Source organism: Bubalus bubalis, chromosome 2 (genome assembly GCF_019923935.1).
Source record: "Bubalus bubalis isolate 160015118507 breed Murrah chromosome 2, NDDB_SH_1, whole genome shotgun sequence".
NCBI lineage: Eukaryota > Metazoa > Chordata > Mammalia > Artiodactyla > Bovidae > Bubalus > Bubalus bubalis.
Window position 1 is genome coordinate 150,457,746 of NC_059158.1, and position 17,187 is coordinate 150,474,932.

A 17,187-nucleotide genomic window follows, 5' to 3' on the forward strand; every position below is an offset into this window, starting at 1 on the left:
TAAACAATCCACGTGGACAAGATTAGGGGATGACCTGGCTAGTAAGACTGGACTCCTTGGGGGTTCAAATTGTTAAAAACTAGACACAGAAATTTAGATTTAATGCTAATTTATGTGAAGGAGTATTCAAAAACAGTATTTTTCAAAGATAAATTTAGCTATACGTGTTAGTCTAGGCCCTGCAAGATGGGATTGAACATATAGGACTTCACTAGGGACATACATAACATGAAGGGTACTGCAGGGCATCATGCCAGCAATTGCATGCTGCTTCCATGTGCAGCCCCTGGACCACAAGAGGTGGTCTCACCTAAGTAGAAAGAAGTTGAGAGGTCTAACCCTCCTGGAAACCAAGAAGGAGAGGGACAACCAAATATGAATGAGCACTAGAAGTGTCTGACACAGGGCCTGGTGGGGAAGTGGCAGAAAGAGGAAGCCAAATCTTGGACAGGTCAGTTCTGAGATGTTCATTAGACATCTCAGTGGAGATATAAAGTAGGCAGCAGGATGCATGGGTCTGAGTTTAGGGAAGAGAGGTTGCACAAATGTCCTCCAGAAAATAAAAAAAAAGAACCTACATTATCTCCTGTGATCTCAGAGGCCAGCAGAAACCCAGATATCCATTACTTTGATCTAATAACTTGTGGAATCTGTCTGGTTGCTCAAAACTACAGTGTTCACTATGACAGACTGCAACCATAAGTATCTACAGAAACCTAAGTTAGTTAAAATTAACAAATTTAAAATTCAGTTTCCCAGTCACACTGGCCACATTTCCAACACTTGGAAATGTAATTAACATATGGCTAGTGTAATTAACATATGGCTAGTGGCTGCTGAATGGACAGCAAAGAAACAGATTCATCACTGCAGAAAGGTTCAAGGACATTAATGCGTTAGGGACAGATGTCCTTCTTTATATAAAAAGTTCAGATGTCTGGCACTCCTCACAGATCATCCCAGGAATCTCTTGGCTTTAAACTGTTGAAAACTAATTTACTTGAAAGACAAAAAACAAATAAAACTTTGCTATAATAGAATCCATCCTGGCTTTCAGTATAGATGCTCTGAACCAGATTTTTTTCTGTCTCCTTCTGTAGCTACAACTCTGGCAAGGGAGGGTGAATTGTTTAGGGACACTTCTAAATCTGCAATTTCCTTACTCAGCTACTTATCCCCAGCAGTACTATAAATATAGCCAGCTGTTGAGAGGTAATTAATAGGAAGCCTTTGAATTTCTGAGGGATCATTAGTCCTATTCATCTTGACCAATCAAGACCTTGATGCATCTCAAATGTCTATGGAGATGATAAAAATCTCCACAGATGTGTGAAGCTCTCAAAGCACTTCTCTGTAATTCTGCATTTGAGATTATTCCTTAACATTATTTATTTATTTTACAACCAGCCTACACTGATATAAAAACCTCTTCCATGGTACTTCAGTTCTGCAAGTTATTTCCTTATAGGTTAGGTTCTTTTGAAGACTCTTCTTCATGTATGCTCTGGTGGGAAAAATCACGTTCAGATTATGGATACTGCTGCAACCACTGGAGATGTTCTGTCAACGGCCAAGAATGGGTCTTAATAGTTTTGAGTGATACAGAGACAAGGACTTCCTAAAGGAGGGGGGATGGGTTGCTTCACCCTAAGTTTCAAACAAACTGTTCCCTAGTTGAAATTTTTAAAGCTCATCAATTTTTTCATTCAGATTAATGGAAATATGAGAAATGAAAGTTTTCTCTAAATAACCCCATATAGTATGTTCACCTGCTTTCTAAGCAGGCTGGTATTTTCTAATGCAGTATTTTTAATAATTATCTTAACCTTGTGTGTGTTTTGCGTGTGTGTGTTTCCATTTCCTCAACAAAATGACAATGTCTTTAGTGCAGGGTTCCCAGTCCCTGAAGTTATCTCCACAAAGCCTGGATGTGAACACTGCACTGACTAGTACATCCAGTCTGTCTTCAGATTAAAGCTGGGCGTAGTGCTGGCTTTCCAAATACTCCAGTACTTTTAATACAGGTAATCTGAGGAGGAAACTAGTTGTGACTTTAAATCCTTAATTTAAAAATACTGACCCAAATAAAGAGGTGGAATTGTAAATAAAAAAAGGCAAATGAGCACGCTGAAGAGGTGTCTTCTTTTCTCCATTATCTATTCCCAGAGCTAAACAGGAAAAGGGATTAAAATTTTTAAAAAGGGGGATATTATACTTTCCTCCTTCCTTCCCTTAGTGCCCTGCAGTGTACTGCTTCCTAACTGTCAAATTAGGAAGTGCTCCTCTTCTGTTATTCAGACTACCATGCAAAGTGAAAGTGTTAGTCACTCAGTTGTGTCCGACTCTCTGTGACCCCATGCACTGCAGCCCGCTAGGCTCCTCTATCCACGGGATTCTCCAGGCAAGAATACTGGGGTGGGTTGCCATTCCCTTCTCCAGGGGGTCTTCCTGACCCAGGGATAGAATGGGGTCTCCCACATGGCAGGAAGATTCTTTACCGTTTGAGCCACCCAGTAGGCCTTAGACTACAGTGCGTGTGTGTGTGTGTTAGTTGCTCAGTCGTGTCCGACTCCTTGCAACCCCAGAGACGGCAGCCCACCAGGCCCCTCTGCCCATGGGATTCTCCAGGTAAGAACACTGGAGTGGGTTGCCATTTCCTTCTCCAAAAGGAGCTATAGAAAGAAAGTAAAGTTGCTCAGTCATGTCCGACTCTTTGCAACCCCATGGACTGTATGTAGCCTACCAGGCTCCTCCATCCATGGAATTTTCCAGGCAATAGGTGATAAATCCTTTAACACAATAGTTATTAAGAGTAACTTAATTCAGGTTCATGAATCAGTGCTTGAGATTGAAGCCTATCTATGCTACTTCCTAGCTGTGTGATCTTACCCACTTACTAAACCTCTCTGTGCCTGGGCATCTTTATATATTAAATAACAGTAGCTACTCCATATATGTGTGTGTGCGTGCTAAGTCGCTTCAGTCATGTCTGACTCTTTGTGATCCCATGGACTATAGTCTGCCAGGCTCCTCTGTCCATGGGATTCTCCATGCAAGAATACTAGAGTGGGTTGCTATGCCTCCTCCAGGGGATCTTCCAGACCCAGGGATTGAACCTGTGTCTCTTATGTCTCCTGCATTGGCAGGCAGGTTCTTTAACACTAGCACCATCTGGGAAGCCCAGCTACTCCCTAGTTACTGTAAATCACTCTAATCAGTACAACAGTGTCCAGCACCCAGTAACTACTCAATAAATGCCCAACCCCCATTAGTCTGTGATTCTGAGTGCTGAATGAGTTGCTTTGTCTCATCACTGATGCCTGATCTAAAGGGACATAAATACAGAGGGAACCATATTCTTCTTCCTCCTATCTCCTGCCCCTCTCCTCTCTCACTGGCTCCTCTGAGGAGGGTTAGCAAAGTGTTCCCTGCACATGTTCTGAAAATCTTCCCCACATCAGGCCGTCTCTTCTCCTCAATTCTGTTTTCATGTTGTCATCCACTCTTTGGCTGTCCAGAGGCTCTTTAAGTCTAGGGAGTTCTCAGCTGGCATGGTGGTAAAGAATCCACCTGACAAGCAGGAGATGCAGGTGACTTGGGTTTTGATCCCTGGGTCAGGAAGATCCTCTGGAGCAGGAAATGGCAACACACTCCAGTATTCTTGCCTGGAGAACCCCTTGGTCAGAGGAGCTAGGTGGGCTATAGTCCACTGGGTCACAAAGAACTGGACACAACTGAGCACGCATGCACACGAGAGCAGTTAAGTGTAAACTGGGGGCAAGAAGGAGGAAGCCCACCTCATGGCCAGGTCTAAATGATACGCTCTATATCCAACTCTGCCACGTATAAAGTGAATATTATGTATGAGCCCTGTCTCACTGCTGAGTGCACTTCTCAACTGCATCAGAGATTGAATGTGATTAACTCTTTTACATCCTTGAGACATGAAATGAGTTGGAGTCTCACACTTTCCCCATTCTGCCTAGTTTTGTTATTGTTTTTAGTTTACACAGATGGTAGCTAGAGTAGTAAAAGACAGGTTATTTCCCTTTCATTCATCTATTCATTCATTCAACAAATATTTATTGAGCACCAACTATGGACCTGGCATTGTGTTAACTGCTAAAGTTAATGGAATGAAATTGACAAGACATGCCACCTGGTATTGTGGGTAAAAATCAAATGCTTAGATATATGTCTTCTTTCTTTACCTGCTGTCAGTTCTTCTGATCTACCTACAAACACTTACATCCTGCTCTGTGTTTCACCCAAGTACACTGGTAATATCTAAACCCTACAGCTGTTTCAAGCCTGGGTGTCAGCCATTTATTAATAAGATCACTGACAGCACAATGACATCAGCACCTTATAAGTTGTAGGCAAAAAGAAAGCAGGCAACATTCATAGGGCATTCATCTATCTAGTGATCACTGTGAAGGGCCCTCACAGACCCAGTGGAGATCCACACCACTGATTCCTTCCATTTGTCCTAACAGTGCTGGGTGGGAGGCACAGATGCCTCTCATGATGGCGAAGGACACTTGGTCAAGGCTCAAATTAGACACTGAAATGCTGGCTCTGATGAAGAGCTAGTTAGAAGAATATCAAATTGCAAAGAAAAGACACCTGGCCAGAGCAATTCCTTTCAAATATCTGGCATCAGCAGAAACTAAGACCCACATGCTAAAACTGTAGCTCAGAGGCCATACATTTGGCAGATCAGAGGAACAGCATCTTGAAACACTTTAATAACTTGCATTTAGAGTGTGAGTTAATATTACTCTAGGGATTATGCTGCACATCCTCTTATTTAAAATGTTATCTAATACTTGAAAAGAGGAAATATATGCCAATCTTAGCTTCATTAACTTTGTGAGTTGGTACAGAAGATTGGGTCATGTCTTTTAGAACTAAAGCTGCTAGAGTCCTGTGTGTATTTTTTAAGTGTGAGTCGATCATTATTTTCCTTGGGAATTATCAGAGTTAAGAGTGGCAAAAAATGAAATTAAATGAGGGCTAGCACTTTTCCTCATTCCCTCTTAAAGACACTAGTGAGATCAGCCATCCCTTGGGTTTACTTTTCTTACTTTGTTATCTGCAAGGGAAGCAATCTTTCCTACTAAATGCTAATTTCTAACACGAGAAAACTTTATCTGCTCACTTAATCCTTTATAATAACAGTACCTCACCAGTGCTTCATGTTTTCCATTTTATAAAGCACTTTACAATCTTCTCCCTCCTAGAACAAATCTACTTGGAGCAAAACCCAGATGGCAGGGGGAGTCATGTCCTCTGGTGAGTCCCCATAGATTCCTGGACATCACCGGTGTGCATACATGCTCAGTCCTGTATGACTCTTTGGGACCCTATGGACTGTAGCCCAGCAGGTTCCCCTGTCCATGGGATTTCCCAGGCAAGAGTACTGGAGTGGGTTGCCATTTCCTTCTCCAGGGGATCTTCCTGACCCAGGGATTGAACCCGTGTCTCCTGCATCTCCTGCAGTGGCAGGCAAATTCTTCACTACTGAGACACATGGGAAGCCCACTGTCAAGGAAGTCCCTATTCAATTTTAAAATGCGAGCAAATTATTAGATGAGTTTTTTTTAACTTAACTCATTTACCCATAATTTACTTAAAAGTTATTGATACCTTGAGTTCTGTTAGTGCTTCAGGATAGTTCAAAAAACAAGCTACTGGACAGAAATAGATTAACCCTTGCTGGGTCTTTGATCTGGAGTTATCTCCTAAAAATAACCTTTGAAAACAATCTCAATTTGTGATTAAGTATATTTACTAGTATAGGAATTTCCTGGCGGTCCAGTGGTTAGGATCCCATGATTCCACTGCAGAGGGCATGGGTTCAGTCCCTGGCAGGGGCATCACCTACCATCACTTACTAGCTGGACTTCAGATTTGACCTTAAGGGGTTTCCATGCCTGCTATTTTTCTACACTGTCTGCTGTGTGCATGGGCACACTGAAAGGTTCTTGACGGGGCACCTAAAGATCTAAATGGCTTCCCTTGCCTCCCAAGCTGGGAGTGTACAGCAAAGAACTCTTGAAACTCTACTGGGTAAGGAATAAAGCTAAAAATGAACAACTCAGTGCTTACTGCTGGTGTATGTCATACATCAATATCATGATGCACTGTACTTCAGTGTATTCGATTTTACAGAGGAGGATTTCAGTGAAAAGAACAGAGGCTGTTCATTTCAAATATCGCTTATTAACAGTTGCAGGAGCTACTGATTGCTTTCAGACTATGGGTAATGTTTTACACAAGAGGATCCTCAACAAGCCTTTTCAAATACAGGCAATTATAAGGAAAAGCTTCTGTTTTGGCCCAGTTAATTTTCTATCCTGAAGCCATGCTCTGAATATATTAATTTAGGATTAGAAAGGGGAAGAACGCTCTAAGGAACAAAGCCGAAGATTACACATTTCTAGCTGCAAATGCCCATAAATCTTTCTAGGGTTTTTACTCTATGTCCAGTCTCAAATAACTTTTTTCTATAGACATTTTAATAGTAGTTATTCTTGCCTTTCTAACAAGCCATGATTCCCTCAATCTTTCCAAATTCCTGTCATGTTTTTGAAGGGCTTATTCTGATTTTTTCTAAAACACTTATAACTGACTAGTCATTAGCCATTTCTAAAATGTTGGTATGGTTCACATTACTTCAATTCCTAGCTTATGTGTTGGTGGTCTTCACTTTTTTACCTATCAAATGTATGGAGTAAACCCAAATGTAGGAGTGGAGAGTAAACTCCAACCCCCCCCCTGCCTCCCGCCACCACACACACACACACACACTCTCAGGGACTAAAGAGCAGGGCTCTATCTTTGTCACTAACTAGCTGTGTAACCTTGAACAAGGTACTCAGCCTTGCTTTGATTCAGTTTTCTCATCTGCAAAATCAGGGTATGAATAGTATGCATGCCACGGAGTTGTTTTGAGATGTAGATGCGTTATTTAATGCAAAGCACTTGCGTGGAGACTGGCATATAACATCAGTGACTGGCATACGTGCACACACACACACCAGCTCCTGTCATTCAAATGTAAATCCTATTAGCATTTTATTAACAAGAATCAAATTTTAATTTTTCCTCTTATCTTTCCACAGTCAAATAATCATGAAATTACATACTGATGATCCTCATTCCTTTAGGAGCCAAAATTCATTCAATCAATGTATTTTATTATTGAAGTACTGAATTGTTTTTTGGACATTAATGTATAGTAATAATGTGTTAACTCTCAATTACTGACTGAAAAAATTGATTATTCATAACACTTCATTCCTGAATAAGCAAAAAAGAGACCAGAGGGATTTGTGGTAAAAATTGCTTCATTTGCCAGTAAGAGATAGTTATGGGATTTTAAAATTATTCTTTCTTTCCTACTTAAGGATCAAAGCATATTACCTCTCTGTGGTGTATAAAAAAAGATAAACACCAAAGAATACAGCTTGTAAAACTGCACTATGACAACCCACAGGGATAAATAAAGGCTTCAGAAATGATATCTGAATCCTATTAAAAGTTTATGTTAATCACTCGCATCACCATATTATATCCTCTGCTTTTATTTAAAAATAAAAGCCAAGACAATTTTAGCTGTAAAAGTTTGTAAAGTGTATGTTAAGTACTTTCTAAAGCAATGATCTGCTTCTTTTGAGTGTCAATTTAAATTTGTATATGTCACCCTTACCAGTAAAGCAGTATCGTGTTTTCTAAAGCACATACAACACACAGAGGTACTCTAGCAGAAAAGTAATCTATCACTATTAGTCTCAATTTTTGTTGGAAAATTAAAAAATGATGCGAATCCCGTTTTTCAGTTTTAAGTTCATATGTAACATTAAAAACATATGGGTGCTTTTTCTCTTCACTGAAACTCTTTCAAGATCAAGCTGAACAACTGAGACAAATCTAGGCATAGCATGAATGAAGTATCATGAAGTTGGGCAGCCTAGCCCTGTGGTTGTCTTTGGAGTCATGAACCAGAAACACAGATACATGACTACAGGGTGTACTGTGGATTGATAAATGTTACAAACAAATTAAGGACTTCATAACCCTGTGACAAGCCAGTGAGACTTTGAGAGGAAGTGGAAAGGAGAGGCAGAGAGCTGTCTACTCAGGCTGAGAAACCACTAATGTTTCAGTGTTTAGAGCCTGCTGGAGCCCCATTTCTAAGTTTAAGCTACACTTGGCTCTAGAAAAATGATTTATGATTTGGCATTTCTAGAATACTTCCTTTCTATGGCAGGCTTTATGAAGAGACTATTACTTACAGAAATTAAGGAACTTAATTTGTGAGTAAGAAATTTTCGATCAAAATCCAAGTATTAATCTCCCTAGAAATACAGAGTAGGCAAAATATTGCTTAGCATATTTCAAACATTTATCAGTTCAGTTCAGAAGTTCAGTCTGAGAAAGAGTCGGACTCTTCGTGACTCCATGGACTGCAGCATGCCAGGCTTCCCTGTCCATTGCCAACCCTCAGAGCTTACTCAAACTCATGTTAATGATAAATTTATCCTTATAAAAATTCTCCCAAATTAGACAGCCAGGTTAGAGAGCCTTTTGCAGATAGAAAAATTGTGTCTTACTGTCTACATGCCTTGTGCAAACATAGGAACAAAAAAGGATCCTTTTTCATGTTGTACAGAACTTATAGGAGAGATTGCTAGGTCTTACCCCAAATCCACGCTCCTCTTTCCTTCAGTAACAGATCCCAGCTTAGACTCATTCACCATCCTTCCTTGTTAAGGGGTATGACCATGTGACTAAGTTCTACCCAATGCAAAGAACGTAGAATTGAAATGCTGAGTAGGACTTCCTGGAAGTCTTATTTTAAAGGAAAGAAATACATTTTTTCTTTGCCTTTTTCCTCCCTGCAGCCTTGAAAAGCTGATATAATGGCTGGATATTCAGTTGCTATTTGGTCAAAGGAGAGAAGCTAGGGATGTTGTAGCTATTGCTGAGTCACTAAGTGGTGTCTGACTCTCTGAAATCCAAAAAAGGGCCATGCCAAAGGATTGGCTGAGGGATGATGGAAAGAAAGAAATGAGCCTGGGTTCCTTTTGACATCCTGAGGCCATCACCATAGCTCTGGACCACCTCCCTCTGGCTTTCTCTTACATCTTTTTTGTTTTGTTCAGTTGCTAAGTCGTGTCTGACTCTTTGCTACCCCATAGACTGCAGCATGCCAGGCTTCCCTGTCCTTCACTATCTTCCTGAGTTTGCTCAAACTCATGTCCATTGAGTCGGTGATGCTATCTAACCATCTCAACCTTTACTTCCCTCTTCTCCTCTTGCCCTCCATCTTTCCCAGAATCAGGGTCTTTTCCAATGAGTTGGCTCTTCGCATCAGGTGGCCAAAGTATTAGAGCTTCAGCATCAGTCCTTTCAATGAATATTCAGGGTTGATTTCCTTTAAGATTGATTGGTTTGATCTACTTGCAGTCCAAGGGACTCTCAAGAGTCTTCTCCAGCACCACAGCTCAAAAGCATCAATTCTTTGGCACTCAGCTTTCTTTATGATGCAACTCTCACATCCACATTTGACTACTGGAAAAACCATAGCTTTGACTACACAGACCTTTCTCAGCAAAGCGATGACTCTGCTCTTATGTCAGAGAAAAAAAATGTTACCGTGTTTGAGCCACTGTAATTTTGATTATTTTGGGTATATGAAACTGAACCCAATCCTATTCCAAAAACAATCCTATCCAAATCAGCACAGAAAGCAGACCGTATTTCTACTGGGGAATGAAACTTAACAAAATAAGATAGAAATTTAAGGTTCTAATTTTAACAATCATATTACAATCATAGTTTCTCAAGTAAACTACATATTATATGAAAAGAGTTTCACTGTATGTGATAATAAATATTTAATAGATATGAATGCTGAAGAAGGAAATAAAGTTTTTAAAAATTTCTATAATTCGTGTTTCCCAAAGGAATGTTATTTTGGAAAAATTAGTAAGAAGTGCAAATAATAATGTTTATAGAAATACGACCCTAAATTTGGTGAACAAAGTTAAAAATATATAATCCTCTTTTCCTCAAAAGAGTTACTTTCTGAAAGAAAATGAGGCACAAAAGTAACATACAAAGCCACCCATTATTATGTAAACACTGCTTTGAGACAGAACACAAAGTGTTTTTATTGTGTTAAGATGGTCATGAATGTATTTTTGCTAATAAAATTGCAATTATGAATAGATGATATTGATAAGACATAATATGATATTATGATATGCTGTGGTTGAATCAGCTTTAGTTTCTCCCCCAACAAATTTTATGTTGTTCAGATGGAACATTTGCATAGGAAAGCATTTTACTTAGGAAAACACTGGAGGAGACAATCCATTCTATGTGGGAACAATGGCTTTATAACAGTGCTTGATCAGGAGGCATTAGGAACCTTGCCTTGAAAGCCATTATCAAATTTATCTAGAAAACTTTATGCTATATCATAAAATAACCAGCAACTGAAGAAATCCTTAACTGTTTACTATGCCAATTTGCCCCTGCCTTCAGGAGACAGCAATGAATATCAGATACTGAAGGATAAAAGAGGTGAAAGACACAGGCAATTCAAAGAAAATGATGCCAAAAACTCCATATTGCCAGAAAAATTTTAAACAAACTTGCATTCTACTTTGGAGTAACTTTTTCTTTTTCCTATTTCCAAGGAAATTTTAATTTCCTTTGATTCTCAACCAGCTCTGCTAATAGTGAAGATTTTCCTTATGTTGTCAAACGATCAATTCAAACTTGAAATCAACCACCAGTTCTTTTGCTCCTAAAGCAAGGTACCTTATGATATATAATTATATAAGCTCACCTGAAGGAGGTGAGTTACAGATTTATGTCATTCTTTTAACAATCAGTTATGGAATGAAATCCAACCATCTGTCTCAGTTGTCCTGTTCTGTTCAAATCTTCATAATTTTAAATAAAGAAGAGTAATGCTAATCAATAAGATTCATTTACCAATGACTACACTCCTGGAACACAGTATAGCTACTCGATAAATGACAGCTGTTGCTATAATGTCTCTCTTGAAACAAAATACTTTCATTTTATTCTCATCTTAACATTTCTTGTGTTAAGCTTCTAAATCCACAAAAATTATAACACTATACTATAAAAGGGAGGGTCCAACATGTAGCTCAGATAGTAAAGAATCTGCCTGCGATGCAGGAGACCCAGGTTCGACCTCTGGTTTGGGAAGATCCTCTGGAGAAGGGAATGGTAATTCCTCCAGTATTCTTGCCTGGAAAATCCTATGGACAGAGGAGCCTGGCAGGCCATAGTCTATGGGGTCTCAAAGAGTCAGACATAACTGAGCAACTAATAATAACACTATCTAGACCACTCCTTTTGTTTTATAAAATACTGACTTTAAATGTCCCCGAGAGATTAAAATTTTACTGATTTTCTCTGCCTTCTCATACTCAAGAGAAGGAACAGAATCACTTGCCATAACAGAGGATTACTAAGAGACTGCTATTGTTAACAGTAAATTCCTCTCCTAGAAAAGCTCTCAAAATGTGCTCTGAGAAAGACCATCACCGTCTGCATCAGGACCATGGAGGCTTGTAAACTGCAGATTCCTGGGTCCTGCTCAAGACTACTGAAGCAGAATCTTGCTGTGAGGCCTAAGAACCTGCATTTTTATGATAAGCACCATTGCCTTAAAATCAAATCCAAACTCCTTAAGCTAAAAACCTATTCCTCCTTATTATCCTCTTTTCAGAATAACTGGGAAACACTAAGTCTCCAAGCTGTGTTTCCTTCAAGATTAGAAAGCTGTCTTCCCGCTCTCTGCATTTGTAAGCTAGCTGCAGTTCAGCTCTGCTTCTTTGGTTTCCCTCTTTCTCACTTTTTTGACATCTATGTACAGTTTCCTCCCAAACTTTCTCAACCTCTCAATGACCAGCCAAACAGTGAATGTACATCAATGAGCAATGACTATATTGGAGGATTAGTTCATGGAATCTATACTCTACCCTGAGTTCCTGTATAGACACCTGTTCCATGGTAACTTAAAAAAAAAAAATGACAATTTTGGACATGTTTTAGTTTCCATGGGTAAATTCTGTTTCATGCACTGCATTTTGGGAATCTTCCCAACTCTTCTCAGTGAAATTCCGTTTCTGAATTAACTATGTAACACTGAACATCAATTTTTCACCCAAGTACGAAAGACATCCAAATTTGTGTCAGGCATGAATTCTAGGAATATGCTTACTCTGCTCTAAATTCTGGACACCGTTAAAGATCCAGAAGATACCAGGTTAGGCTGAGAGCACAGCATTCTCCCCAGAAGCAATCACTCCTTAATTCTCAACCAGCAGATGCAGGAAGCACTTAAGGGTGTACCATTAAGCCAGGCAGCTCTCCTCTCCTATGCTTGTGCCAGCACCCAGTCAGCACTTCATACCTGCCCAGCCAGTGTAAACAGTGCTATCCCGAGGGTCTGCTGACTTCAGGCCTCTCTCCATTTGCTGAAGAAGCTCTCGAATCTTATTGTTCAAGCGTTGTGAAAACTCAGGAGTCAGCTGTAGATAGTAAAGGGAAAACAAGTATCAAAAAATATATGCCACTTGGTGTCCTAGACTATAGACTGTTAGAAATAGGAGGGTGCTTCATTTCCTTTCAAGCTGCAGTTTTTTAGCCTGCGAGAACGGGACAATTACTTTATTCTTAAACAACAAGGATGAATTAACAAAATGTAAAAGTACTTCTGTATTTTCTTACTCAAGTGAGGAAATATTTTTGATGTAACTTAAATGTTTTACATAAAAATTTTAATCAAATATTATACTGCCAGTGATAAACAGGATCACAGTAATTTCCATTTACTAGGAATCATCTATGATTTAAATCAGTATTTCTTTTTATAATAAAAACCATTTTATTAAACTAAGCATAAAACAGAAGATATTTGCTGTTTTCAAGCAATTGGATTTTCAGTATTCAGATGCAATGTTAATTCCCTAAAGAAATACTAATTGCTTCTGTTGTTTAAAAAATGATGATGATTATTTATAAAAAAAATCCATTTAGAAAAAAATGTATAAACATTAAAAAAAAAACTGTAGAAGTAGCATAAGAAAAGCTAAATAAATTCACAGATATTAGGAGCCTTCAGCAGAGTGGAAAGAACATTGGATCAAGACACAAAAACCCATGCCCAGCACAGTGCCTGGCAGGCTACGGGCCTCACAAATATTGCTCAATGAATGAGCCAGGCCACATCCTTGTCTGCTATTAGCTGAGTGACCATGCTCAACCTGTAACTTCTTTATGCTTCAGCTGCCTTGTAAAGTCAAGATAATAATACCTGACTACCAATGTCAAAGGTGCACTGAGGACCAAATGAGATCGTGGGTCTCATACCCTTCGCATTCAGGGATTTAAATGCTGACATTTTTACTATTTTAAGCAATCCAATGGTCTATAAAAATATTTTGGATATAGACTGAAAACACACTAAGACTGGGGTGTGGGGTTGGTGATATCCATATAAAGGACCATAGGTGAAGGGCAAATGGTGAGGGTTACCAAAAAGTTATGTTATTTGTTCTAATAACTGGAAAACATTTAGAAAGTTCTGGATACATTGAATCATGAAGTGTCTTAAAAGGTCAGTTTAATATATACCTCTATTTTTAGTAATCTGCTCTGATTCTCAGACTTGGATTTCACCAAGCAGTAAAATAGTGAAATAATGTTGGGGAACATTACAAAGGTACAAACATTCATCACATAAGGACGGTAAAAACATATGTAACAATGACCTGCAGGCATCATAACCTCATTTTTTTAAAAAAGGGCATTTTTAAAAAATGTAGGAAGGCAGTAGGAAAAAAATGTAGGAAAGGCAGTATCAGAATTATTAGTGGTAATAAAAGACATTAAATTTTAGTGATAACTTAAGAGTAGCTCTGATAAGGCAAATCAGATGATCAACCATATCTGGGTTATTTATTCTAAAGCATCACTATGATCCCTTATTTCACACTCTGAAGAAGAAACCACATTGTTCGGCAGACGCACTCCCATCATTTAACAATGTCTGCCAAGACGTTAAGATTTCAACAAGCCTTAAAAATACATTTAGTAAGATAAAATATACTTCAGTATTAATATAAAAGGCCTATAAATCTTAACTAGATAGAAGAGTGCATCTACATAAGAACATGTCATATTCTGTTCGTAGATCATGGATAATTTATCATCTTGCCTGACCTTACTGTAAGCGACCAAGAATAATGAGAATGCCTCAGCCTCAAGAAGGGACATTACCTTCTATTTGGCACATAATTGCATTTAATAAAAGCGACCTGCCTAAGAATATTGATTGCTTGTGGCAGACCAAAAAATTATTCAAATCTAGCAATAATATGAAGAGTTTCTAAAAGCTCTTTTTCAATAGATGCCAGAAAACAGAGCACTTTCTTATTGAAATATTCGCATTAACAAGTTAAGGAGGACAGATCTCCAGGGTCTGTTCCTTAGTGTTCAACATTAAACAATTTTAGAAGTGGGAGGAGGATTGTCCAAAAACCATGTGTCAGGCAATAAATTACACTATTATTTTGGGGCCAGAGTTCAAATTTATGAGTATTGTTATTTTTCTTTCTTAGATACAGACTTAAATTTGTAATTTACTTTAGCATTTAATTTATAAACATCCTAAACAGCGAGCTACGTTCCATTGAAGGGTTCTGTCATTAGGATCCAAACTCAACTGTTCCGTTTGCCAAGAAACATGAAGCTTCAGATCTTCCTCCAAAAAGACAAGACAAGAAAAGACAAGACAAGACAAATGGTTCAGCTTCAAGATCTGCAGAGCTAGTCAGAACACAGGTCCAAAAAGCCAAAAGGAAGCCATCTGGCTTCAAGGTAATGATTAGAAGCTTTGTTTCAGCAGTTAATTCTGGTCTTAAAAGAATCATATTGATTCCAGCTCCATATACACTTAGGCAGCCCTCTATCTTACAACTCTCTGCCATCTCTTTCATTCCTCCTACTTGCACTACTCAAGTTAAACTACAATGCTAAGGAAAGAATCAACAGAATTACTGAAAGTTCATTGGGCCGATATGGAATCTCCAAGGCCCTTCAATCACAAGCAAAATGCTTTTTGTATGGCTCATGAGCCTAGAAGAAATTAGCTGGTAAAATCTGAAAATGTGTGCACATTTAAAGAGATCACTCTTCCCACTTAAGATTTCTCGAGTAGGTGTATACCCTCTTAACAATTATGTTCACAGGCATGAGAAAACACAGGCCTCTGGAATCTCAAGCCCAGGTTCTCTTTGTAAGCTTACAGTGACTTGTGAGGTGCCCATCAGTTTAACTGACCACTTTCATGTATTCATTTATTTATTTATTTTCCAGTTGTGGGGTTGAGTGGAAATGGGACAAAGATTTCAGGCCTCTGTCCCAAACCTCTCTTAGCAGCTGCAGTTTAAAGATGTCTTCATTGCATTCTGGTTTACTCTCGTCCTCATCCTGCCGGTACTCCAGTTCAATCATAAAACAGTAACACTGCGCATGTGAAAAGCCAGCAGGATTTCTCACCTCTCTTAAAAAACAAACCAAAAATGATAAAAAAAAAAAAAAAAAAAGGCAAGATCACACAGTAAATTGCAGAGCTGCCAATTTTTATAATTTAAGTATCAATGACTGAAGTTATTTCAATGATCAATTTCTATTACAAATATTATCAACAACTTCTTATATAAGTTCAACATGTTAGAGCTCTATTTTCATATGTACTTTATATATTTAAAGTATTTTATATGTTTATACTGAAATTATGTATTTTTTAAAAAGGGATGGTCATCCCTTTCTTTCAGGCAAAATCGAACTTCTTTCCAAACACTGGGGTTTGGAGATAGGGATGGAGGCAGATATTTCCCAAACTCACCCTCCCAGCAGAATCAAAGTAGCCTTCAGCCAGAGATTTGTTATAATCAGCATAAGGATTCGGGAAGGCCCTTTGCGCCATGATGCCAGAAACGAGCCTGCAGAACAGGGGAAAAAGAGAATCTACGTTGAGATACGGGCCAAGGCCGCGTTGCGAAGGCGGAGGCCAGCGCCCGAGGAACACCTTCTTTCCAGTCCCTCGGCCACTGCGCGGTCCTGGCGGTTCGAGTGGACCCCTGGCCCCCAGCGGCCCAGCCGTCAGGGTGTGGCACCTCCGCAAAAGGGCTGCCAGGGCTCCCAACCCACCGCGACGAAGGGGTTCCGTTTTGCACCCCACGTTCGCACTCGGGATTTCAAGCAAGTGCCCGTGCAAGGTCCCAAAGCCCTGTACGGCCTCTCCACTCACCCCGCCGCCTCCGGACAAAAACTGAAGCGACGCTTTCACTGCCCACTTCCTGCCAGCTGGACCAATCAGAGCCTTCGCCAATCCGGAGGCCCGCCCCCTTCTCATTTTCAGTTTATTAAAGAGACAGAAGTGTTGTTTCTAAAGGGTGGGGCTAGTGATTTAATTCCCGGAGAGCTGGAGAGGGAACATATCTTAGAGTAATGTGCAACTGTGGGCAATGTTTCCTACCCTTATTCTCCTTTAAATTAAAAAAAGAAAATCAAGTAAACTAATTCAAGTCCAGATGATTCGCAAGAATTCTTTTTTTTTCTTTTTTTTTTTTTTAATTTAGAGAAGATAACTGAGTTCTGAACACATTCATAGTCCTACTGCTAGGACTGAAGGACTGAATAAAATTGAGGAGGATTATGTCTCTCCAGAGATTTGCCAAGCTTTTTTTTTTTTCTTAAACAAACAAAAAATGTAATAAAACACCATCATCACTCTTAATGACAAAGATCTTTGGAGATAATTTATAATAATTTAACCTCAAAGGCACTCAGTCAATGTGAGTGGCCAATGGCAAGGTGTCACATGGCAGCTGCTAAAACTTCAAGGAAAATAACATGAAAGCACAAATCACAACTCTTAAGAACTTTAATCTGCTCCTTTAGTTTAAATTAGACCATAATACTGTATACCCAAGCCCTTTAAAAAGATAACAATGTCTGATAGAGCAAGACATAACATTCAATTCATAACATTCAATTTCAATGTTTAACAGTCTCTAGTATTTGAAAAATTTTGCTTTCATTTAAATTTAAATCCCACCTGGTACA

General features: G+C 39.1%; 1 protein-coding gene across 4 annotated transcripts in view; it reads right to left on the reverse strand.

Moving 5' to 3' along the window:
• Window positions 1-16,424, reverse strand: part of LANCL1 (LanC like 1) — a 49,459-nt gene extending 33,035 nt beyond the window's left edge. The window contains exons 1-3 of one of the 4 annotated variants that reach the window (XM_006050010.4): window positions 16,370-16,424; window positions 15,965-16,061; window positions 12,467-12,584 (exon numbers count right to left, since the gene is read on the reverse strand). In XM_006050010.4, coding sequence (XP_006050072.1) covers window positions 12,467-12,584; window positions 15,965-16,045 — 199 coding nt within the window. In that variant the 5' untranslated portion in view covers window positions 16,046-16,061; window positions 16,370-16,424. The other 3 variants (XM_006050008.4, XM_044937760.2, XM_006050009.4) reach the window with 3 other exon arrangements.
• Window positions 16,425-17,187: the final 763 nt, after the last annotated feature.